The sequence below is a fragment of the Heptranchias perlo genome, unplaced genomic scaffold (assembly GCF_035084215.1).
Source record: "Heptranchias perlo isolate sHepPer1 unplaced genomic scaffold, sHepPer1.hap1 HAP1_SCAFFOLD_49, whole genome shotgun sequence".
NCBI classification, from domain to species: domain Eukaryota; kingdom Metazoa; phylum Chordata; class Chondrichthyes; order Hexanchiformes; family Hexanchidae; genus Heptranchias; species Heptranchias perlo.
In genome coordinates, this window is record NW_027139505.1 from 106,678 (window position 1) to 133,474 (window position 26,797).

General features: G+C 43.9%; 1 protein-coding gene across 1 annotated transcript; it reads right to left on the reverse strand.

Annotated features, from left to right (window-relative positions):
• Positions 1-20,255: 20,255 nt before the first annotated feature.
• Positions 20,256-23,297, reverse strand: LOC137313921 (erythroblast NAD(P)(+)--arginine ADP-ribosyltransferase-like). The gene is made up of 2 exons (XM_067979642.1): positions 23,201-23,297; positions 20,256-22,163 (listed from the first exon to the last, which is right to left on the reverse strand). The coding sequence occupies exons 1-2, from the start codon at positions 23,244-23,246 to the stop codon at positions 21,325-21,327; spliced, it is 885 nt and encodes a 294-aa protein (XP_067835743.1). The 5' UTR covers positions 23,247-23,297; the 3' UTR covers positions 20,256-21,324.
• Between the last annotated feature and the right edge of the window lie 3,500 nt (positions 23,298-26,797).

Genomic DNA, 26,797 nt, shown 5'->3' on the forward strand with positions numbered 1-26,797 from the left:
GTGAGGGTTTATAAAGGGTTTGAGGGGTTTATAAATGTGTTTTGGGGGCTATAAAGTGGTTTGGGGTGTTTATAAATGGGTTTGTTGGTTTTGTAATGGGGTTTGTTGTTTTATAAAGGGATTTTGAGGGGTTTTATAAAGGGAATTTATGGGGTTTATAAAGAGGTTTGAGTGTTTATAAAGGGGTTTGAGTAGTTTATAATGGGGTTTGATGCTTTATAAAGGGTTTGATGGGTTTATAAAGGGATGTGAGGATTTATAAAGGGTCTGAGAGGTTTATAAAGTTGTTTCGGGCCTATAAAGTGGTTTGAGGGATTTATAAAGCGGTTTGTGCTTTTGTGATGTGGTTTGATGGTTTATAAAGGGGTTTGAAGAGTTTATAATGGGGTTTGAATGTTGCAAAGTGGTTTGAGGGTTTATTAAAGGATTTAAGGGGTTTATAAAGTGGTTTGAGGGGGGTATAAAGGGTTTTGATGGTTTTTAAAGGGATTTGTGGGGTTTAGTGAAGGGGTTTGATTGTTTATATTGGGGTTTGAGGGGTTCATAAAGGGCGTTGCGGATTTATAAAGAGTTTGAGGGGTTTGAGTGTTTTTAAGGGTTTGTGGGATTTATAAAGGGGTTTGATGGTTTATAAAGATTAGAGGGGTTTAGAAAGGGGTTTGATAGTTTATAAAGGGGTTTGAGTTGTTTAAAATCGGGATTGGTGGTTTATAAAGGGTTTGAGGGGTTCATAAAGGGGTTTTTGGCTCTATAAAGTGGTCTGAGGGGTTAATAAAGGCGTTAGTGGGTTTATAACGTGGTTTGATGGTTTAAAAGAGGGTTTATGAAGGGATTTGAATGTTACAAATAGGTTTGAGGGTTTTTAAAGAGATTTCAAGGGGTTATAAAGGTGTTTGAGTGTTTATAATGGGATTTGAGGGATTTTTAAATGGGTTTGAGTGGTTTATAAAGGGTTTATAAAGTGGTTTGAGGGTTTATAAAGGGGTTTGATGAGTTTATAAAGGGATTTGAGGGGATTATAAAGGAGTTTGAGGGGATTTATAAAGTGGTTTGAAGCGTCTTATAAAGTGGTTTGCGGTGTACAAAGGGATTGCGGCATTTATAAAGTGGTTTGATGGTATAGGCAGGGTTTGAGGGGTTTATAAATGCGTTTGAAAGATCATAATGGGGTTTGAGTGAATTATAAAGGAGCTTGAGGGGTTTCCAAAGCGGTTTGAGGATCTATAAAGTGGTTTGAGGTTTTATAAATGGGTTCTCGCGTTAATAATTGGGTTTGATGGTTTATAAAGAGGTTTGTGGCATTTATAAAGAGGTTTGAATGTCTATAAAGTGGATTGTGGGGTTTATAGAGTCATAGAGTCATAGAGTTATACAGCACGGATAGAGGCCCTTCGGCCCATCGTGTCCGCGCCGGCCATCAGCCCTGTCTACTCTAATCCCATATTCCAGCATTTGGTCCGTAGCCTTGTGTGCTATGGCATTTCAAGTGCTCATCCAAATGCTTCTTGAATGTTGTGAGGGTTCCTGCCTCCACAACCCTTTCAGACAGTGAGTTCCAGACTCCAACCACCCTCTGGGTGAAAAAGTTCTTTCTAAAATCCCCTCTAAACCTCCCGCCTTTTACCTTGAATCTATGTCCCCTTGTTATAGAAACCTCAACGAAGGGAAAAAGCTCCTTAGTATCCATCCTATCTGTGCCCCTCATAATTTTATACACCTCAATCATGTCCCCCCTCAGCCTCCTCTGCTCCAAGGAAAACAAACCCAATCTTCCCAGTCTCTCTTCATAGCTGAAGCGCTCCAGCCCTGGTAACATTCTGGTGAATCTCCTCTGCACCCTCTCCAAAGCGATCACATCCTTCCTGTAGTGTGGCGACCAGAACTGCACACAGTACTCCAGCTGTGGCCTAACCAGTGTTTTATACAGCTCCATCATAACCTCCTTGCTCTTATATTCTATGCCTCGGCTAATAAAGGCAAGTATCCCATATGCCTTCTTTACCACCTTATCTACCTGTTCCGCCGCCTTCAGGGATCTGTGAACTTGCACACCAAGATCCCTCTGACCCTCTGTCTTGCCTAGGGTCCTCTCATTCATTGTGTAGTCCCTTGCCTTGTTAGTCCCTCCAAAGTGCATCACCTCGCACTTTTCCGGGTTAAATTCCATTTGCCACTGTTCCGCCCATCTGATCAACCCATCTATATCGTCCTGCAGACTGAGGCTATCCTCCTCGCTATTTACCACCCTACCAATCTTTGTATCATCAGCGAACTTACTGATCATACCTTTTACATTCATATCCAATTCATTAATGTAGACCACAAACAGCAAGGGACCCAGCACCGATCCCTGTGGTACCCCACTGGCCACAGGCTTCCAGTCACAAAAACAACCTTCGACCATCACCCTCTGCCTTCTACCACTAAGCCAGTTTTGTTTCCAAAGTGCCAAGGCACCCTGGATTCCATGGGCTCGTACCTTCTTGACCAGTCTCCTGTGGGGGACTTTATCGAAGGCCTTACTGAAATCCATGTATACCACATCCACTGCGTTACCCTCATCCACACGCCTAGTCACCCCTTCAAAAAATTCAATCAAACTTCAGGGGTTTATAAAGGGGTTTGATGTTTTATAAATTATTTTGAGGTGTTTATAAAGGGGTTTGATGGTTTATAAAGAGTTTGAGGGGTTTATAAAGGTATGTGAGGGTTTATAATGTGTTTGAGAGGTTTGTAAGTGGGTTTGTGGGTTTATAATGGGGTTTGATGGTTTCAAAAGGGATTTGAGGGTTTTATAAAGGGGTTTGATTGTTTATAAAGGGGTTTAAGGGATTTATAAAGGGGTTTAAGGGATTTATAAAGGGGTTTAAGGGATTTATGAAGGGGTTTAAGGGGTTTATGAAGGGATTTGTGGGGTTTATGAAGGGGTTTGTGGGATTTATAAAGTGGCTTGATGGTTTATAAAGGGTTTTGATGAGTTTATAATGGGATTTTAGGGGATTATAAAGGGTTTTAAGGGGTTTATAAAGGGGTTTGATGGTTCATAACGGGGTTTGAGGGGTTTTATAAAGTTGTTTGAAGCATCTTGTAAAGTGGTTTGCGAGTATAGAAAGGGTTTGTGGCATTTATGAATTGGCTTGATGGTTTAGAAAGAGTTTGAAGAGTTTATAAGTGGGTTTGAGAGTTCATAAAGGGATTTGAGTGATTTATAAATGAGTTTGAGGGGTTTATAAAGGTTTGAGGGGTTTCCAAAGCGCTTTGAGGGTCTATCAAGTGATTTGAGGCGTTTATAAAGGGGTTTGAGGTTTATAAAGGGGTTTGAGGATTTATATAGTGGGTTGAGCGGTTTGTAAAGGTGTTTGAGGGTTTTATGAAAATATTTCAGGGGATACAATTGATTTCAGGGGTTTATAAAGGGATTTGATGGGTTTATAAAGAGGTTTGGGGACTGTTAATTGGTTTGAGGTGTATATAAAGGGGTTTGTGGGTTTTGTAATGTGGTTTGTTGTTTTAAAAAGGGTTTTGAGGGGTTTATAATGGGGTTTGAATGTTTATAAAGGGTTTTGAGGGGTTTATAAAGGGATTTGATGGTTTATAAGGGTTTGAGTGCTTTATAAATGCATTTGAGGATTTATAAAGTGTTTGAGAGGTTTATAAATGTGTTTTTGGGTCTATAAAGTGGTTTGAGGGGCTTATAAAGGTGTTTGTGGGTTTTGTGATGTGGTTTGATGGTTTAAAAAGGGGTTTGTGGGGTTTATAAAGGGGTTTGAATGTTACAAAGTGGTTTGAGGGTTTGTTAAAGGATTTTAAAGGGTTTATAAAGGGGTTTAAGTGTTTATAAAGGGTTTGAGAGGTTTATAAATGTGTTTTTAGGTCCAAAATTTGGTTTGAGGTTTATGAAGGGTTTTTTGAATTTTGTGATGTGGTTTGATGGTTTAAAACGGGGTTTGAGGGGTTTATAATGAAGTTTGAACGATACAAAGCGGTTTGAGGGTTTTTAAAGCGATTTTAAGGGGTTATAAATGAGTTTGAGTGTTTTTATAAAGGGGTTTGAGGTGTTTAAAAACGGGTTTGATGGTTTATAAAGGGTTTAAGGGGTTTCTAAATGGATTTTTGGCTCTATAAAGTGGTTTGAAGGGTTAATAAGGGTGTTAGTTGGTTTATAATGGAGTTTAATGGTTTCAAAAGGGGTTTGAGACGTTTATAAAGGTCTTTGAATGTTACAAAGTGGTTTGAGGGTTTTTTAAGTGATTTCAAGGGGTTATAAAGGGGGTTGAGTGTTTATAAAGGGTTTTGAAGGATTTATAAAGGGGTTTTAAAAGGGGTTTTAAAGGGGTTTAAAAGGGGTTTGCTGGTTTATAAAGGGATTATAAAGGGTTTGAGGGATTCATAAAAGGGTTTGATGGTTTATAACGGGGTTGGAGGGGTTTTATAAAGTGGTTTGAAGCGTCTTATAAAGTGGTTTGCGGGTATACAAAGGGTTTCTGGGATTTATAAAGTGGTTTGATGATTTAGAAAGGGTTTGAGGGGTTTATAAAGGGGTTTGAGGGGTTTATAAAGGGATGTGAGGGTTTATAATGTGTTTGAGGGGTTTATAAATGGATTTTTGGGTCAAAAAAGCTTTTTGAGAAGTTTATAAATGCGTTTGTGCGTTTATAATGGGGTTTTATGGTTTCAAAAGGGATTTGAGGGTTTTATAAAGTGCTTTGAATGTTAAAAAGTGGTTTGAGTTGATAAAGGGATTTTAAAGGGTTTATAAATGGGTTTGAGTGTTTATAAAGGGGTTTGAGGGATTTATAAAGGGGATTAAGGGGTTTGTGGGGTTTATAAAGTGGTTTGATGGTTTATAAAGGGTTTTGATGAGTTTATAATGGGATTTGAGGGGATTATAAAGGGGCTTATAAAGGGGTTTGATGGTTCAAAACGGGGTTTGAGGGGTTTAATAAAGTTGTTTGAAGCATGTTATAAAGTGGTTTGCGGGTATAGAAAGGGTTTGCGGCATTTATAAATTGTTTTGATGGTTTAGAAAAGGTTTGAGGGGTTTATAAATGGGTTTGAGAGTTCATAAAGGGATTTGAGTGATTTATAAAGGAATTTGTGGGGTTTATAAAGGTTTGAGGGCATTCCAAAGCGGTTTGAGGGTCTATAAAATGGTTTAAGGTTTTTTTTATTCGTTCATGGGATGTGGGCTTCGCTGGCGAGGCCAGCATTTATTGCCCATCACTAATTGCCCTTGAGAAGGTGGTGGTGAGCCGCCTTCTTGAACCGCTGCAGTCCGTGTGGTGAAGGTTCTCCCTCAGTGCTGTTAGGAAGGGAGTTCCAGGATTTTGATCCAGCAACGATTAAAGAACGGCGATATATTTCCAAGTCGGGATGATGTGTGACTTGGAGGGGAACGTGCAGGTGGTGTTGTTCCCATGTACCTGCTGCTCTTGTCCTTCTAGGTGGTAGAGGTCGCGGGGTTGGGAGGTGCTGTCGAAGATGCCTTGGCGAGTTGCTGCAGTGCATCCTGTGGATGGTCCACACTGCAGCCACAGTGCGCCGGTGGTGAAGGGAGTGAATGTTTAGTGTGGTGGATGGGGTGCCATTCAAGCGGGCTGCTTTGTCCTGGATGGTGTCGAGCTTCTTGAGTGTTGTTGGAGCTGCACTGATCCAGGCAAATGGAGAGTATTCCATCACACTCCTAACTTGTGCCTTGTAGATGGTGGAAAGGCTTTGGGGAGTCAGGAGGTGAATCACTCGCCGCAGAATACCCAGCCTATGACCTGCTCTCGTAGCCACAGTATTTATATGGCTGGTCCAGTTAAGTTTCTGGTCAATGGTAACCCCCTGGATGTTGATAGTGGGGGATTCGGCGATTGTAATGCCGTTGAATGTTAAGGGGAGGTGGTTAGACTCTCTCTTGTTGGAGATGGCCATTGCCTGGCACTTATCTGGCGCGAATGTTACTTGCCACTTATGAGCCCAAGACTGGATGTTGTCCAGGTCTTGTTGCACGCGGGCTCGGACTGCTTCTTTATTTGAGGGGTTGCGAATGGAACTGAACACTGTGCAATCATCAGCGAACAGCCCCATTTGTGACATTATGATGGAGGAAAGGTCATTGATGAAGCAGCTGAAGATGGTTGGGCCTATGACACTGCCTTCAGGAACTCCTGCAGCAATGTCCTGGGGCTGAGATCATTGGCCACCGACAACCACTACCATCTTCCTTTGTGCTAGGTATGACTCCAGCCAGTGGAGAGTTTTCCCCCTGATTCCCATTGACTTCAATTTTTATCGGGCTCCTTGGTGCCACACTCGGTCAAATGCTGCCTTGATGTCAAGGGCAATCACTCTCACCTCACCTCTGGAATTCAGCTCTTTTGTCCATGTTTGGACCAAGGCTGTAATGAGGTCTGGAGCCGAGTGGCCCTGGCGGAACCCAAACTGAGCATCGGTGAGCAGGTTATTGGTGAGTAAGTGCCGCTTGATAGCACTGTTGATGACACTTTCCATCACTTTGCTGATGATTGGGAGTAGACTGATGGGGCGGTAATTGGCCGGATTGGATTTGTCCTGCTTTTTGTGGACAGGACATACCTGGGCAATTTTCCACATTGTCGGGTAGATGCCAGTGTTGTAGCTGTACTGAAACAGCTTGGCTAGAGGCGCAGCTAGTTCTTATAAAGTGGTTTGCGGGTGTACAAAGGGTTTGTGTGATTTATAAAGTGGGTTGATGGTTCAGAAAGGGTTTGAAGGGTTTATAAATGGGTTTGAGAGTTCATAAAGGGGTTTGAGTGATTTATAAAGGAGTTTGAGGGGTTTATACATGTTTGAGGGGTTTCCATAGCGGTTTGAGGGTCTATAAATTGGTTTGAGGGTTTATAATGGGGTTTGATGGTTTATAAAGCTGTTTGATGGTTTATAAAAAAGGTTTGAGGCATTTATAAAGTGGTCTGAGTGGTTCACAAAGGGTTTTGAGGCGTTTATAAAGGGGTTTAATGTGTCATTAAAGGGGTTGGATTGTTATAAAGGTGTTTGAGTGTATATAAAGTGTTTGTGGGGTATATTATGCGGTCTGAGTGTTTACAAAGTGGGCTTGAGGGTTTATAAAGGGGCTTGAGGGGTTTATAAAGGTGTTTGAGTGGTTTATGAAGCGCTTTGATGGATTTATAAAGGGGTTTGAGGGATTTATGAAGGGTTTTCAGGATTTTATCAAGGGGTTTGAGCGGTTTATCAAGGGGTTTGAGCGGTTTATCAAGGGGTTTGAGCGGTTTATCTCGGGGTTTGATGGTTTTATAAAGTGGTGTGAGGGGCTATGAATGGGATTTGACGGGTTTATAAAGGGATTTGAGGGGATTATAAAGTAGTTTGAAGGATTTATAAAGGGGTTTGATGGTTGATAAAGTGGTTTGTGGTGTTTAGAAAGAGTTTTGTAAGGTGGTTTGTGTGGTTTGTAAGAGGATTTCTGCACTATTTGAAAAGTTCTGTCCCAGATTGAAGTGCTCCTTGAAGCAGGAAGTTGATTGGCGGGAGGAGCAAACATTGACCCGCCCACTAGACGGTGATTGATAGGTCTGGCACCAATCAAACGGCCGCGCCCGGTCAGCCCCGCCTCCCTCGGACACGGTTATCGACAGTTGAGCGAACCAATCACTGAGGCGTGGTGACCCCGTGACCCCTCACTCTCGCCCCCCCCCCCCACAATCCCAGTGACACAACATGGCAGAGGGGGCGGGTCCATAGGGGGCGGCCATCTTGTTGCCGTCACTGGCAGTGAGGTCGCTTCCTGGAACGATCCGTCAAATAACGGAGGGGGCGGGGCCATAGTGGGCGGTGGTACTGGTGTCGTCCCTGCGCGATGAGGTCACTTCCAGTCAGACGTACTGAGCCCTCTGACCACAAACTGAAACACCTCAAATGTCTTTATAATTCCTCAAACCCCTTTATAAAAACCTCAAACCCCTTTATAAATTGCTCAAACCCCTTTTAACCCATCAACCCCTTTATAAACCCCTCAAACCCCTTCATAAACTCCTAAAACCCCTTTATAAAAACCTCAGACCCATTTATAAACCCCTCAAACCCCTTTTAACCCCTCAAACCCCGTTATAAAGCCATCAAACCCATTTATAAAGCCCCCAAACCTCTTTTAACCACTCAAACCACTTTATAAATGATTCAAACCCTTTATAAACCCCTCAAACATCCTTAGAATCCCTTAAACCCCTTTATAAACCACTCAAACCCATTAATGAACCCTCAAACACCTTTTTAATCCCTGAAAACCCCTTTATAACCCCCTCAAACGCTTTTATAACCCCCTCTAACCCCTTAGCATAATCCTCAAACCCCTTTATAAACCCCTCAAATCCTTTTGTAAATTCCTCAAACCCCTTCATAAACCCCTGAAACCCTTGATAAACCCCTGAAACCCTTTTAAAACGCTCAAACCCCTTCTATAAACTCCCAAACCCCTTTATAAACTCCAAAACCCCTTCTATAAACCCCAAACCCCTTTATAAACTCCAAAACCCCTTCAGAAACCCCTTTATAAAACCAACAAACACAAACTGCAAATGCTGCCAACAGGAAGCATCCTCGACTTTTGCCCTTTCACCCCGTTCCTGCAGAGCCACCTCTCCACCAGCAGATGGTGGTGTTGGTCACAGTCAAACCGTGAGGGGGTGAGGGACAGTGACAGGGGACGCCTTGACAAGATGGGGAACGCCTTGACAAGATGGGGAACGCCTTGACAAGATGGGGAACGCCTCGACAAGGCAGGGGACGCCACGACAAGGCAGGAGACGCCACGACAAGACTCTTTTCACCCCTTTTAACACCCTTGTTTCCCAAATCAGAATCACACAGCACAGACGGATTCCATTCAGCCCATCGTGTCTGTGCTGACTCTGCGAAAGTTGTCGCCAATTAGTCCCACTCCCCCTGTTCTTTCCCCATATCCCTGCAAATTTCTCCTTTTCAAGCTTTGGGGGGGGGGCGCGTGGAGAGATAGAGCAGGCGAGGGTCGGGCTGGGGGGGAGAAAGAACACTTAAGGGGAGAGAAAGTGCACGTGGGGAGGAGAAAGAGCACACGGGGGGGCGGGAAGTAAGAGCACACGGGGGGAGAGGAAGAGCACACGGGGGGAGAGAATGAGGACACGGGGGGAGAGGAAGAGCACACGGGGGGAGAGGAAGAGCACACGGGGGGAGAGGAAGAGCACACGGGGGGAGAGAATGTGCACACGGGGGGAGAGGAAGAGCACACGGGGGGAGAGAAATAGCACACGGGGGGAGAGGAAGAGCACACGGGGGGAGAGAATGAGCACGCGGGGGGAGAGGAATAGCACACGGGGGAGAGAAAGAGCACACGGGGGGAGAGAAAGAGCACACGGGGGGAGAGGAAGAGCACGCAGGGGGAGAACGAGCACACGGGGGGAGAGAAAGAGCACACAGGGAGAGAAAGAGCACACGGGGGGAGAGAAAGAGCACGCAGGGGTGAGAGAAAGAGCACACGGGGGGAGAGGAAGAGCACGCAGGGGAAGAACGAGCACACGGGGGGAGAGAAAGAGCACGCAGGGGGAGAACGAGCACACGGGGGGAGAGAAAGAGCACGCAGGGGTGAGAGAAAGAGCACACGGGGGGAGAGAAAGAACATGCGGAGGGAGAGAAAGAGCACGCGGGGGAGAGAAAGAGCACGAAGTGGGAGACAGAGCAACGGCGGGGGGGAGAGAATGAGCACGCGGTGGGGGAGAGAGCACACGGAGGGAGAGGAAGACCACCAAGGGGGGGGGGGAGGGGAGAGAAAGCGCACACGGCGGGGGAGGGGGGGAAGAAAGAGCACACCGGGGGAGAGAAAGAGCACACGGGAGGAAGTGCACACGGGGGGAGAAAGAGTACACTGGGAGAGAAAGTGCAAAGGGGGGAAGTGAACACAGGGGGAAAGATTGAGGGGGCAAGAGTGAGAAGGGGAAGAGAGGTGTCAGATAGCTTATAAATGGGTTTGAGTGATAATAAAGGGGTTTGAGGGATTTATTAAGGGGTTTGACGGAATTATAAATGGGTTTGATCGTTTTATAAAGGGATTTGAGGGGCTTATAAAGGGGTTAGAGTGTTATATAAATGCATTTGAGGGTTTAAAAAGGGATTTGAGGGGTTTATGAAACGGTTTGATGGTTTATAAAGGTGTTTGAGTGGTTTTATAAAGTCGTTTGAAGCATCTTCTCAAGTGGTTTGCGGGTGTACAAAGAGTTTGTGTGATTTATAAAGAGGTTTGATGGTTTAGAAAGGGTTTGAAGGGTTTATAACTCGGTTTGAGAGTTCATAAAGGGGCTTGAGTGATTTATAAAGTAGTTTGAGGGGTTTCTACATGTTTGAGGGGTTTCCAAAGCGGTTTGAGGGTCTATAAATTGGTTTGGGGGTTTATAGTGGGGTTTGATGTGGAAGAGAGGAGGAAGAAAATTAAGAGAATGAAGGGAGAATGAGAAAATATGAAGAGAGAGATAAATGATAGAAAGGGAGGAGGAAGGGGGAATGAAAGGCAGTAGAACGGAACAATGACAAAGGAGTTGGAGGCAGCAACGAAGGGCAAGAAATAAGAAAGAAATATGAAAAGAAGAGGAGAGAAAGTGGAGAAAGAAAGAAAGAGGGGAGAGAGAAAATAAAAAGTGCAATACTCATTCCTCACAGGGCACTGATCCACATCTCCCCACAGACCCGCGTCACACTCACTCCATCCCAACATATACTGTAAATACCCGCAGAGGGAGAGAGAGAGTTTAAAGATACACACACTCAAACACCATCCCATCATATACAATAAATACCGCACAGTGAGAGACTGAGTTTTAAGATACACACACTGACACACCATCCCATAATATACTATAAATACCCGCACAGTGAGAGAGCGAGTTTAAAGATACACACACTGACACACCATCCCATAATATACTATAAATACCCGCACAGTGAGAGAGCGAGTTTAAAGATACATACACTGACACACCATCCCATAATATACTATAAATACCCGCACAGTGAGAGAGCGAGTTTAAAGATACACACACTGACACACCATCCCATAATATGCTATAAATACCCATACAGTGAGAGAGCGAGTTTAAAGATACACACACTGACACACCATCCCATAAAATACTATAAATACCCATACAGTGAGAGAGCGAGTTTAAAGATACACACACTGACACACCATCCCATAATATACTATAAATACCGCACAGTGAGAGAGCGAGGTTAAAGATGCACACACTGACACACCATCCCATAATATACTATAAATACCGCACAATGAGAGAGCGAGTTTAAAGATACACACACTGACACACCATCCCATAATATACTATAAATACCCGCACAGTGAGAGAGCGAGTTTAAAGATACACACACTGACACACCATCCCATAATATACTATAAATACCCGCACAGTGAGAGAGCGAGTTTAAAGATACACACACTGACACACCATCCCATAATATACTATAAATACCCGCACAGTGAGAGAGCGAGTTTAAAGATATACACACGCAAGCACCATCCCATCATATACTATAAATACCCGCATATTGAGATAGACTTTAAAGACAGAGAGGGTCTCACTAACCTGACAGTAGTTTTACATTCCAGGAGCAAGAGTGAGAGTGTTTCCGTCTCCCTCCCCGATCTCGTCCATGCTTGTCACTTAATAGTCGCCTCCTCCCACTGCAAAGCCACTCACCTATCCTCTACTTGCTTTTACTGGGATCAATTCTGAGGGACAGGATAAATCATCATTTAGAAATGCACGGGTTAATCTAGGACAGTCAGCATTGATTTATTAATGGAAGGTCGTGTCTGAATATTTTTTTGAGGAGGTAACAAGGAGCGTCGATGAGGGTAGTGCATTTGACGTAGTCTACATGGACTTTAGCAACGCTTTTGACAAGATCACACATGGCAAACTGGTCAAAAAAGTACAGGCCCATGGGATGCAAGGGAAAGTGGTAAGTTCGATCCAAAATTGGCTCAGTGGCAGGAAGCAAAGGGTAATGGTTGACGGGTGTGTTTGCGACTGGAATAATGTTTCCAGTGGGGTTCTGCGGGGATCAATACTAGGCACCTTGCTTTTTGTGGTATATATTAAGGATTTGGACTTGAAGGTAGGGGTCTTGATCAAGAAGTTTGCAGATGATGCAAAAATTGGCCGCGTGGTTGATAGTGAGGAGGAAAGCTGTAGACTGCAGGAAGATATCAATGGACTGGTCAGGTTGGCAGAAAATTGGCAAATGGAATTCAATCAATAGAAGTGTGAGTTATTGCATTTGGGGAAGGCAAACAAGGCAATGAGTACACAATAAATGGGAGGGTCCCGAGAGGTGTAGAGGAAGCGAGGGACCTTGGAGTGCATGTCCACAGATCCCTCAGGGTAACAGGACAATTAGATAAGGTGGTTAAGAAGGCATATGGAATACTTTCCTTTATTTGCCGAAGCATCGAATATAAGAGAGGGGAGGTTATGACAGAACAGTATAAAACATTGGTTAGGCCACAGCTTGAGTGCAGCGCACAGTTCTGATCACCACGTTGCAGGAAAGATGTAATGGCAGTAGAAAGGGTACAGAGGAGATTTACGAGGGTGTCGCCAGTACTGGAGAATTTTAGCTATGAGGAAAGATTGGATAGGCTGGGGTTGTTTTCATTGGAACAGAGGAGGCTGAGAGGTGATTTAATTGAGGTGTATAAAATTATGACAAGACAAGATAGAGTGGATAAGGAGGCCCTATTTCCCTCAGCAGAGGGGTCAGTGACCAAGGGGCATAGCTTTAAAGTAATTGGTAGAAGGATTAGAGGGAAGCTGAAGAGAAGGTTTTTCAGCCAGAGGATGGTGGGGGTCTGGAACTCACTGCCAGAAAGGGGTGGTAGAGGCAGAAACCCTCATCGCGGTAAAAAGTACCTGGATATGCACTTGAAGTGCCGTAACCTAGAGGGCTACGGACCAAGAGCGGGATAGTGGGATTGGGCTGGATAGCTCTTTTCGGCAGGCACGGACACGATGGGCCGAATGGCCTCCTTCTGTGCCGTAACATTTCTATGATTTTCCAATTTTAACCCACCCGCTAGGTGTGGGAGAGTCCAATGTGAGTGGGGGTGGAGGGGGAGAATGGGCGTTCTGCCATTTGCCACTGTTCCTGAGGCCTGGATTCATTCTCCTGCCTTGATTCTCCGATATCTCGTTGCTTCTCACCTCTCCTTTGTTTGATTTTCCTCTGTTCCCTTCCTCTTCCCGTGGTTTCCCCGCCCCCACCTCTGCTGTTTTCTCTCTCTCTCTCCCTCGTTCCCCAATTTTAACCCTGAGATTTCCCATATTTGCCCTGCTCACACTGTAAATTCTGCAGCGTGTGTGTGTCCATCTCCTGAGCTTTATACAAGTGATCTTCGATCAGTGTCCGTCTGTCCCGCTGTTGGGGGGAGGGGGTGGGAACGGGGGCGGGGGGGGGTTGGGGGTTGTTGGTGAGGAATCATTATCTATTGGCTGCTTTTAATGGAAACATTGAAACATAGAAAATAGGAGCAAGGGTAGGCCGTTCGGCCCTTCGGGCCTGCTCCACCATTCAAATTGATCATGGCTGATCGTCTAACTCAGTAACCCGTTCCCGCTTTCTCCCCATATCCCTTTAGCATTAAGAAATATAACTATCTCCTTCTTGAATACATCAAATGACTTGGCCTCCACAGCCTTCTGTGGTAGAGAATTCCACAGGTTCACCACCTTCTGAGTGAAGAAATTTCTCCTCATCTCGATTCTAAATGACATACCCCGTATCCTGAGACTGTGATCCCTGGTTCTGGACTCCCCAGCCATCGGGAACATCCGCCCTGCATCTAGTCTGCCTAGTCCTGTTTGAATTTTATATGTTTCGATGAGATCACCTCTCATTCTTCTAAACTCTAGTGAATATCGGCCTAGTCGACCCAATCTCTCCTCATACGTCAGTCCTGCCATCCCAGGAATCAGTCTACTGAACCTCTCATTCTCAGATCAGGACTGATTGCTTTAACTCTGCACAAAATCACATCATTACAAGAGGGATATTGCTCAGTTCAACCAGTATCGGAGTGATCCAAGTCTGTGACTGTGCTCCTCCCAATACACATCTTTATCTATCTCTCTCTGTATCACTGTACTCAGTCTCACCTTTATCCATCTCCACCTTTTGGTGTCTCTCTGTATCGGTGTACGCAGTCTCACCTTTATCTATTTCCCTCTGTTGGTGTCTCTATCTTTCACTGTACTCAGTCTCAGCTTTATCTATCTTCCACTGTAGGTGTCTCTCTCTCTCTATCATTGTACTCAGTCTCATATCTATCCATCTCCCTCTTTTCGTGTCTCTCTCGAACACTGTACTCAGTCTCACCTTTATATATCCCCCTCTGTTGGTTTTTCTCTCTCTCTATCACTGTACTCAGTCTCACCTTCATCCATCTCCCTCTGTTGGTGTCTCTCTGTCTCACTGTACACAGATTAACGTTTATCAATGTCCCTCTGTTGGTGTCTCTCTGTCTAACTCACTGTACTCAGTCTCAACATTTGGTATCTCTCCCTGTCGGTGTCCATGTGTATTGCTCACTGTACTCAGTCTCATCTTTAGCTATCTCCCTCTGATGGTGTCTCTGTGTCACTGTACTCAGTCTCACGTTTATCTCTCTCCCTCTGTAGGTGTCTCTGTCCCACTCTACGCAGTTTCACCTTTATCCACCTCCCTCTGTTAGTATCTCTCTGTCTCACTCACTGTATTCTGTCTCCCCTTTATCTATTTCCCTCTATTGGTTTATCTTTCTATCATTCACTGAACTCAGTCTCACCTTTATCTATCTCCCTCTGTTGGTGTGTCGCTCTCTCACTGTAATCAGTCTCACCTTTATCTATCTCCGTGTGTTTACTTCTCTCTGTATCACTGTACTCAGTTTCACTTTATCTATCTCTCTCTGTTGGTGTCTCTCGGTATCACTCACTGAACTCAGTCTCACCTTTATCTACCCCTCTCTGTTGGTGTCTGTCTGTATCACTGAACTCAGTCTCACCTTTATCTATCGCCCTCTGTTCGTGTATCTGTCTCACTGTACTCAGTGTCAGCTTTATCCATCTCCCTCAGTTGGTGTCTCTCAGTCTCACCTTTATCCATCTCCATCTTTTGATGTCTCTGTGCACCACTCACTGATTCAGTCTCACCTTTATCTATCTCCCTCTGTGGTTGTCTCTCTCTGTATCACTGTACTCAGTCTCATATTTATCTATCTACGTCTATTCGTGTCTCTCTCTATCACTGTACTCAGTCTCACCTTTATCCATCTCCCTCTGTTGGTGTCTGTCTGTCTCACTGTACTCAGACTCACGTTTATCAATGTCCCTCTGTTGGTGTCTCTCTGTCGAACTCACTGTACTCAGTCTCACCATTTGTTATCTCTCCCTGTCGGTGACCATGTGTATCGCTCACTGTACTCAGTCTCACCTTTAGCTATCTCCCTCGGATGTTGTCTCTGTGTCACTGTACTCAGTCTCATCTTTATCTCTCTCCCTCTGTAGGTGTCTGTCCCACTATTCGTAGTTTCACCTTTATCCACCTCCATCTGTTCGTATCTCTCTGTCTCACTCACTGTATTCAGACTCCCCTTTATCTATCTCGCTCTATTGGTTTCTCTTTGTATCACTCATTGAACTCAGTATCACCTTTATCTTTCTCCGTGTGTTTGTCTCTCTCTGTATCACTGCACTCAGTATCACTTTATGTATCTCCATCTGTTGGTGTCTCTCTGTATTACTCACTGAACTCATTCTCACCTTTATCCATCTCCCATTGTTGGTGTCTCTATGTATCACTCACTGAACTCAGTCTCACCTTTATCTACCCCTCTCTGTTGGTGTCTGTCTGTATCACTGAACTCAGTCTCACCTTTATCTATCGCCCTCTGTTCGTGTATCTGTCTCACTGTACTCAGTGTCAGCTTTATCCATCTCCCTCAGTTGGTGTCTCTCAGTCTCACCTGTATCCATCACCGTCTTTTGGTGTCTCTGTGTGCCACTCACTGAACTCAGTCTCACCTTTATCTATCTCCCTCTGTGGGTGTCTCTCTCTGTATCACTGTACTCAGTCTCATATTTATCTATCTACGTCTATTCGTGGCTCTCTTTGTATCATTGTACTCAGTCTCACCTTTATCCATCTCCCTCTGTTGGTGTCTCTCTCACTCTCTATCACTGTACTCGGTCTCACCTTTATCCATCTCCCTCTGTTGGTGTCTCTCTGTCTCACTGTACTCAGACTCACGTTTATCAATGTCCCTCTTTTGGTGTCTCTCTGTCGAACTCACTGTACTCAGTCTCACCATTTGTTATCTCTCCCTGTCGTTGTCCATGTGTATCGCTCACTGTACTCAGTCTCACCTTTAGCTATCTCCCTCTGATGGTGTCTCTGTGTCACTGTACTCAGTCTCACGTTTATCCATCTCCCTCTGTTGGTGTCTCTCTCTCTGTCTATCACTGTACTCGGTCTCACCTTTATCCATCTCCCTCTGATGGTTTCTCTGTGTCACTGTACTCAGTCTCACGTTTATCTCTCTCCCTCTGTTGGTGTCTCTGTCCCACTATTCGCAGTTTCACCTTTATCCACCTCCCTCTGTTAGTATCTCCCTGTCTCACTCACTGTATTCAGTCTCCCCTTTATCTATCTCCCCCTGTTGGTTTCTCTTTGTGTCACTCACTGAGCTCAGTATCACCTTCATATATCTCCGTGTGTTTGTCTCTCTCTATATCAATGTACTCAGTATCACTTTATCTATCTCCCTCTGTTGGTGTCTCTCTGTATCACGCACTGAACTCAGTCTCACCTTTAACCATCTCCCTATGTTGGTATCTCTCTGTTTCACTCACTGAACTCAGTTTCACCTTTATCTACCCCTCTCTGTTGGTGTCTGTCTGTATCACTGAACTCAGTCTCACCTTATCTATCACCCTCTATTTGTGTCCCTCAGTCTCACCTGATCCATCTCCGTCTTTTGGTGTTTCTCTGTGTATCACTCACTGTACTCAGTCTCACCTTTATCGATCTCCCTATGTTGGTGCCTCTCAGTATCACTGCACTCAGTTTCACCTTTATCCATCTCTCTCTGTTCGTGTCACTCTCTATCACTATAGTCATACTCAAATGTATCAACCTCCCTCTGTTGTTGTCTCTCTGTATCACTGTTCTCAGTCTCAATTTTATCCATCTTCCTCTGTTGGTGTCTCTCTGTGTCACCGTACACAGTATCACCTTTATCCACCTCCATCTGTTGGTGTCTCTGTGTATCACTCAGTCTCACTTTTATCCATTTCCCTCTGTTGGTATCTCTCTGTCTCACTGTTATCAGTCACACCTTTATCTGTCTCCCTCTGTTGGTATCTCTGTGTATAAATCATTGTACTCAGTATCACCTTTATCCATCTCTCTCTGTTGGTGTCTCTCTCTATCACTGTACTCAGTCTCAAATTTATCTATCTCGCTCTGTTGCTGCCTCTCAGTATCACTGGACTTTGTATCACCTTTATCCATCTCCCTCTGTTGGTGTCTGTGTGTATCGCTCACTGTACTCGGTCTCACCTGCAACTATCACCCTCTGTTGGTGTCTCTCTGTCTCACTGTACTCAGTCTCACCTCTGATGGTTTCTCTCCATCAATCCTTTATCTGTCACCCTCTGTTGGTGTCTCTCTGACTCACAGTACTCAGTCTCACATTTACCAATCCCCGTTTGTTGGTGTCTCTCTGAATTACTCACTGTACTCAGTTTTACCTTTATCAATCTTCCTCTGTTGGTGTCTCTCTGTATCACACACTGTTCTCAATCTCACCTTTATCCACCTCCCTCTCTTAGTGTCTCTCTGTTTCGCTGTACTAAGTCTCACCTTTATCTATCTCCCTCTGTTGGTTTCTCTCTGTATCACTCACTATACTTAGTCTCACCTTTATCTACCTCCCTCTGTTGGTGTTTGTCTGCATCACTGTACTCAGTCTCACCTTTATCTATCTCCCTCTGTTGGTATCTCTCGTAAACAATTTTACAACACCAAGTTATAGTCCAGCAATTTTATTTTAAATTCACAAGCTTTCGGAGGCTTCCTCCTTCGTCAGGTGAACATCGAAAGCTTGTGAATTTAAAATAAAATTGCTGGACTATAACTTGGTGTTGTAAAATTGTTTACAATTGTCAACCCCAGTCCATCACCGGCATCTCCACATCATTGGTATCTCTCAGTATCACTTACTGTACACTGTCTCACCTTTATCTATCTCCCTCTGTTGGTGTCTCTCTGTATCACTCGATGTACTTAGTCACATCTTTATCCATCTCTATTTGTCGGTGTCTCTCTGTATCACTGTACTCAGTCTCAAATTTATCTATCTCCCTCTGTTGGTGTTTCCCTCTATCACTGTACTCAGTCTCGCCTTTATCTATTTCACTCTATTGATGTCTCTCTGTATCACTGTACGCAGTATCACCTTTATCGATCTCGCTCTGTCGGTGTCTCTCTCTATCACTGTTCTCAGTCTCATCTTTATCCATCTCCCTCGATTGGTGTCTCTCTGCATCACTCACTGTACTCAGTCACATCTTTGTCTATGTTTCTCTGTTGGTGTCTCTCTGTATCACTGTTCTCAGTCTCACCTTTATCCATCTCCCTCTATTGGTGTCTCTCTCTTTCACTCGCTGTACTCAGTCTCACCTTTTTCCATCTGCCTCTGTTGGTGTCTCTCTCCATCACTGAATTCAGTCTCACTTTTATTTCTCTCCCTCTGTTGGTGTAAAGGAGATGGTAAACCAGCTTTAATTTTATGAGTCATGTCTGCATTTCGAAGATGGCAGAACGTTCTTGTCGGGATACTTGACATATCCGGAGACTGAAGCACATTTGGCAAAGCAGACCAGTTTTACTTTCTGGACTACGATCAGAAACTTACCCAAATAACACGGTCTGATAAGATAACACCGAGACTGGAAGAAGCTAAAACTCACATTGGGCAAAAATGTGAAGTGCAGAACCCGAGGGATCTGGAGTAAACGGGATAGAAAAGGGCATTCAGTGCTTCACATGCTCGTAAGCACTTACCATCATGCGTGAAAAATCGCCAATAATCTCAATATAGGGGATTTAGTAGATCCTGTGAAAGGGAATATAATAAATTTTACGACAATGTTGTTACATTTTGATTCATTCAGTTAAATATTAAGAACACGAAAATGGCACGTTGTTGTTCAACTTTCAAACATTCATGTTTATTCGATATTACAAATTCGTTCCGTGTTAATTTAATTCGACTGTTTCTCCTGTACAATTGTGGCTATTAGAGAATTAATTGAAGTTCTAATCCCGTTATAATTTGCTGTGCTGATATTTCTTCTGCTCTTTCTGAACTGTCCATACATGTGACTTACAATTGATAATGAAACAAAGAGATTCGGTGTAAGGAACAAACTCTTTGAAATTCAGAGTGAGGGGAGGGGTGTGGCCGATTACGGACCAAAATGGAGACATAATCTTGGAGGCAGAGGGGATGGCTGAGGTACTAAATGAGTACTTTGTATCTATCTTTACCAAGGAAGAAGATGCTGCCAAATTCACAGTAAAAGAGGAGGTAGTTGATATACTGGATGGGCTAAAAATTGATACAAAGGAGGTACTACAAAGGCTGGCTTTACTTAAAGTCGATAAGTCACCCGGTCCCGATGGGATGCATCCTCGGTTGCTGAGGGATTAGTCGTGGAAATTGCGGAGGCACTGGCCATAATCTTCCAAACATCCGTATATACGTGGGTGGTGCCAGAGGACTGGAGAATTGCAAATGTTACACCCTTGTTCAAAAAAAGGTGTAAGGATAAACCCAGCAACTACAGGTCAGACAGTTTAACCTCAGTGGTGGGGAAACTTTTAGAAACAATAGTCCAGGACAAAATTAACAGTCACTTGGATAAGTGCGGATTAATTAAGGAAAGCCAGCACGGATTTGTTAAAGACAAATCGTGTTTAACTGAGTCGATTGAGTTTTTTGACGAGGTAACAGAGAGGGTTGATAAGGATGATACGTTTGATGTGTTGCATATGGACTTTCAAAAGACGTTTGAGAAAGTGCCGCATAATAGGCTTATCAGCAAAGTTGAAGCCCACGGAATAAACCGGACAGTGGCAGCATGAATACAAAATTGTCTAAGTGACAGGAAACAGAGAGTAATGGTGAACGGTTGTTTTTCTGATTGGAGGAAGGTACAAAGTGGTGTTCCCCAGGGGTCGGGACTCGGACCACTGCTTTTCTTGATATATATTAATGATTTGGACTTGGGTGTACAGGGCACAAATTCAAAATTTGCAGATGATACAAAACTTGAAATTGTAGTGAACAGTGAGGAGGATAGTGATAGACTTCAAGAGGATACGGACAGGCTGGTGGAATGGGCGGACACGTGCCAGAAGAAATTTAATGCAGAGAAGTGCGAATTGATACATTTTGGGAGGAAGAATGAGGAGAGGCAATCTAAACTTAAGGGTACAATTCTAAAGGGGGTACTGGGACAGAGAGACCTTGCTGTATATGTGCACAAATCTTTGAAGATGACAGGGCAGGTTGAGAAAACGCTTAAGAAAGCATATGGGATCCTGAGCTTTATAAATAGAGGCATAGAGTACAAAAGCAAGGACGTTATGATGATCCTTTATAAAACACTGGTTCGGCCACAACTGGAATATTGTGCACAATTCTGGGCACCGCACTTTAGGAAGGATGTCCAGGCCTTAGACAGGGCGCAGAAGAGATTTACTGGAATGGTTCCAGGGATGAGGAACTTCAGTTACGTGGATAGACTGGAGGAGCTGAGTTTGTTCTCCTTGAAACAGAGAAGTTTGAGAGGAGATTTGATAGAGGTGCTCAAAATCATGAAGGGTCTAGACAGAGTAGTTAGAGAGTTTTACACAGCGAGTGGTTAGAATCTGGAATGCACTGCCTGAGGAGTTGGTGCAGGCAGCTTCAATAATGGCCTTCAAAAGGGAACTTGATAAATACTTGAAAGAAAACTAATTGCAGGGCTGCAGGAAAGGGTGGAGGAGTGGGACTAGCTGGATTGCTCTTGCAGAGAGCCGGCACGGACTGGAGGGGCCGAATGGCCTCCTTCGGTGCTGTATCCATTCTAGGGTTATTAGTTGCGGTCGATCCTATTTGCGACTGAGGCGACTGTTATGAAGAACAAACCCGATTGCCCATTGTTATGGAAGTTTAGGGCAAGTTACAGCCAGCTGCAGGAATTTACTAACATTTTATACCGAGATGGAAACCAGCGCTGCCAGAATCCACAATCCGCCTAATGCTGAAATTCTAGCGTCCCCGCTCCGCAACACTACCATCTTCCCATCCTTGTCCTTTTCCACCTTCACATTGGTTCCCTTCAACCCGTCCTCCGTGAGTTGAATCTTGGTGCCATATTCCCTGGAAACAATCTTTCTGACTTGAAATTTCTCGTAAGGTGGAATCAGAATCTCCTTTTCATCAGGTTGATTCGAGCATTCTTGGATTGGGACACCGTACTGAGTGGTTATCTCCAACATCGTGTTAGTTTTTTCGGTCATGTTAATGAAGATAAGAGCCACCTCTTCATCAAGAGAGGAAGAAGCATAGTATCCAAATCGGATCTCTGCTCCCACGTTAGTGTCGGTCTGCATATTAAACCCTCTAAAAGTGGGATATGATTTACTGCCGGAATCGACTCGAAGTTTTTGGAGGGCAGTGGATAGAAGATAATGAAAACTTTTGAAGTTGAATCTCTCCGCGTAGATTGCGTCATTAACTCCGTACCGCCTAACGGCTTCATTGAACATGCTGTAGAACCTCGGGGTTTCTACAGTATAGGCATAAACCGCTAGCATGTGCTCTCTTCTCAGTTCACTCGGTATCTTGCATTTCATTTCTCTATCTGCAAACTGCCAAACGTCATTGAACGTTTGATTTTTCTTCCTCTCTTCCTCCATGTAGTTTATTGCGATTTCATCCGCTTCCGGACTCTGGGTGAATATGTAAGCTGCAGAGTTAGGTGCCATATCCAGATGGATGACATTTTTCTCGAACTTTTCGCTGACGCTGAGAGCAAGATTGTTTTGGTCTGTAAAACAAAGCAGGAATCTGATCAATCTACATCAACACTCTATATAGACATTTAGAATATGACCCAAACGGCGGGGCTCCGTCCAAGTTGCAAAGAGGAAGGGAGAACGTGAGATAAATGGGAAGCAAATGACAAGCCTAGGTCGTATGGATATTTAAAGTTAGTATGCCGGTACAGCAAGTGATTAATAAGACAAATGGAATGTTGTCATTTATTGCAAGGGGAATGGAATATAAAAGTAGAGATGTTTTGTAAAGTTGCACAGGGCATTGGTGAGACCACATCTAAAATACTGTGTGCAGTTTTGTTCTCCTTATTTAAGAAAGGACATAATTGCTTTGGAGGCGGTTCAGAAAAGGTTCACTCGACTGATTCCTGGGAAGAGGGGGTTGTCTTCTGAGGAAAGGTTGGACAAGTAGGGCCTATATACATTGGAGTTTAGAAGAATGAGAGGTGATCTTATTGAAAATGTAAGATCCTGAGGGGACTCGTAGGGGTGGATGCTGAGAGGATATTTCCCCCTTTGGGGGAGACAAGAACGAGGGGCTGCAGTTTAAAAATAAGGGGTGTCCCATTTAAGACGGAGATGAGGAGAATTTTTTTTCTCTCAGAGGGTCGTGAGTCTGTGGAACTCCCTTCCCCAGAGAGCGGTGGAGGCAGGGTCAGTGAATATTTTTAAGGCTGAGTTAGATAGATTCCTGTTTAACAAGGGAGTTAAAGTTTATAGTAGGTAGACGGGAAAGTAGGGTTGAGGTCACAAGCAGATCAGCCGTGATCTTATCAAATGGCAGAGCAGGCTCGAGGGGGCGAAGACAGAATTCTTTTCAGGTGTTCCACAGATGTGAGGTCCAGGAAAGAAATCAGTTACATCATTGCGGCGAGTTTGCATTCCAATACAATGAGAATTGTTGGTTTCAATACCTCAACGTTGGAAAACAAGGATATTTGATAAAAATCAAATCAACAGAATCAAGATCATTTGATTCAAACATCGAGATTTTTCATCGGCTTGAACGAGGAATGCAGATACTTACAATGAGACCATAGGACAATAAGCAGAGTAAGAAGCAAAGAGCGCATCGTTTCTGCCTTCCGTTCCCCGTCCGACCAGGTGAACTCACTCCTGTCCGTCTGATCAGTGTCTCTTCAGGATCCACCCTTTTATTCTGAAGAAGTGCAGCGGAATTTGAACAGTTAACATGCGGCTCAGTAACACTGAAACTGAAAAGATTCGTCCTTGTTTCGATATGAGTGTGATCCAATTTACATAGAAACATAGCAACATAGAAAATAGGAGCAAGAGTAGGCCATTCGGCCCTTCGGGCCTGATCCGCCATTTAAAATGATCAGGGCTGATCGGCTAACCCAGTACCCTGTTCCCGCTTTCTCCTCATATCCCTTGATCCATTTGGCATTAAAAATATATCTATCTCCTTCTTGAAAACATCTAATGACTTGGCCTCCACTGCCTTCTGTGGTGGAGAATTCCACAGGTTCACCATCCTCTGAGTAACGAAATTTCTCCTCATCTTGGTTCAAAATGACATACCCCTTATCCTGAGACTGTGACCCTTGGTTCTGGACTACACAGCCATCGGGAACATCCTCCCTGCATCTAGTCTGTCCAGTCCCGTTACAATAAGAGAAGAAGAACATAAGAAATAAGAGCAAGAATAGGCCAAGCGGCCCCTCGAGCCTGCTCCGCCATTCAATAAGATCATGGCTGATCTGATCCTAACCTCAAATCTAAATTCATGTCCAATATACTGCCCACTCCCCGTAACCCCTAATTCACTTTACTTCTCTGAAACTGTCTATTTCTGTTTTAAATTTATTTAATGATGTAGCTTCCACAGCTTCCTGGGGCAGCAAATTCCACAGACCTACTACCCTCTGAGTGAAGAAGTTTCTCCTCATCTCAGTTTTTAAAGAGCAGCCCCTTATTCTAAGATTATGCCCCCTAGTTCTAGTTTCACCCAAACATTGGGAACATCCTTACCGCTTCCACCCGATCAAGACCCTTCACAATCTTATATGTTTCAATAAGATCGCCTCTCATTCTTCTGAACTCCAATGAGCAGAGTCCCAATCTACTCAACCTCTCCTCATATGTCCACCCCCTCATCCCCGGGATTAACTGAGTGAACCTTCTTTGTACTGCCTCGAGAACAAGTATGTCTTTTGTTATGTATGGACACCAAAACTGTATGCAGTATTCCAGGTGCGGTCTCATCAACACCTTAAATAACTGCAGCAATACCTCCCTGTTTTATATTCTATCCCCCGAGCAATAAAAGCCAACATTCCGTTGGCCTTCTTGATCACCTGCTGCACCTGCATAAGAACTTTTTGATTTTCTTGCACTAGGACCCCCAGATCCCTTTGTACTGCAGTACTTTCCAATTTCTCACCATTAAGATAATAACTTGCTCTCCGATTTTTCCTGCCAAAGTGCATAACCTCACATTTTCCAATATTGTATTGCATCTGCCAAATCTCCGTCCACTCACCCAGCCTGTCTATATCCCCTTGTAGATTTATTATGTCCTCCTCACTCTCTACTTTCCCTCCCATCTTTTTATCATCTGCAAACATTGATATGTTACACTCGGTTCCCTCCTCCAAATCGTTAATATTTATTGTAAAGAGTTGGGAACCCAGCACCGACCCCTGCGGAACACCACTGGCTACTGGTTGCCAGTCCGAGAATGAACCATTTATCCGAACTCTCTGCTTCCTGTTAGATAACCAATTCTCCACCCACGCCAGAATATTACCCCCAATCCAGTGATTCTTTATCTTGAGCAATAATCTTTTATGTGGCAACTTGTCGAATGCCTTCTGGAAGTCTAAATACACTACGTCCACTGGTTCCCCTTTATCCACACTGTACGTTATGTCCTCAAACAACTCAAGCAAATTTGTCAGGCATGACTTCCCCTTCATAAAGACATGCTGGCTTTGTCCGATTAAATTATGTTGATACAAATATTCTGCTACTGTCTCCTTAATAATAGACTCAAAAGTTTTACCCACCACAGATGTTAGGCTCACTGGTCTATAATTTCCAGCCTTCTGCCTACTACCCTTTTTAAATAAGGGTGTTACATTAGCAGTTTTCCAATCTGCCGGGACCTTTGCCGAGTCCAGAGAATTTTGGAAAATTATTACCAAAGCATCCACAATCCCTGCTGCCACTTCCCTCAAGACCCTAGGATGTAAGCCATCAGGTCCAGGGGATTTATCCGCCTTGAGTCCCATTAATTTAGCGAGTACCAATTCCTTAGTGATTTTAATTGCATTTAGCTCCTCCCCCCCTGGAGCCCCTGTTTGTCCAGTGTTGGGATATTCTCAGTGTCCTCTACCATAAAGACTGAAACAAAATACTTGTTCAGCATTTTTGCCATCTCCATGTTTCCCACCATTAATTTCCCGATCTCATCCTCTAAGGGACCTACGTTTGCCTGAGCCACCCTGTTTCTTTTTTATGTAACAATAGAAACTCTTGCTATCTGTTTTTATATTTATTTGCTCATTTATTTTCATAACCTATCTTACCTTTCATAATCAATCCTTTCGTTACTTTTTGCTCTCTTTTGAAGTCTTCCCAATCTTCTATCCTCCCACTAAGTTTAGCTACCTTATATGTTCTTGTTTTTAGTCGGATACTATCCTTAATTTCTTTACTTCGCCACGGATGTCTGTCATTTCTTTTACACCCTTTTTTCCTCAGTGGTATATATATTTTTTTGAAATTTGTAAAGTAACTCCTTCAATGAACACCACTGCTCATGTACCGTCTTAACCTTTTTATATGTTTCGATGAGTTCACATCTCATTCTTCTAAACTCTAGTGAATATAGGCCTAGTCGACCCAATCTCTCCTCATACGTCAGTCCCGCCATCCCAGGAATCAGTCTACTGAACCTCTCATTCTCAGAACAGGACTGATCGCTTTAACTCTGCACAAAATCACATCATTACAAGAGGGATATTGCTCAGTTCAACCAGTATCGGAGTGATCCAAGTTTGTGACTGTGCTCCTCCCAATACACATCTGTTGGGTCTCTCTGTATCACTGTACTCAGTCTCACCTTTATCCATTTCCCCCTTTTGGTGTGTCTCTGTATCAGTGTACGCAGTGTACGCAGTCACACCTTTATCTATGTCCCGTTGTTGGTGTCTCTATCTTTCACTGTACTCAGTCTCAGCTTTATCTATCTTCCACTGTAGGTGTCTCTCTCTATATCACTGTACTCAGTCTCACCTTTATCCATCTCCCACTTTTCGTGTCTCTCTCTAACACTGTACTCAGTCTCACCTTTATCTATCTCCCTCTGTTGGTGTTTCTCTCTCTATCACTGTACTCGGTCTCACCTTTATCCATCTCCCCCTGTTGGTGTCTCTCTGTCTCGCTGTACTCAGACTAACGTTTATCAATGACCCTCTGTTGGTGTCTCTCTGTCTAACTCACTGTACTCAGTCTCAACATTTGGTATCTCTCCCTGTCGGTGTCCATGTGTATCGTTCACTGTACTCACCTTTAGCTATCTCCCTCTGATGGTGTCTCTGTGTCACTGAACTCAGTATCACCTTTATCTATCTCCGTGTGTTTGTCTCTCTCAGTATCA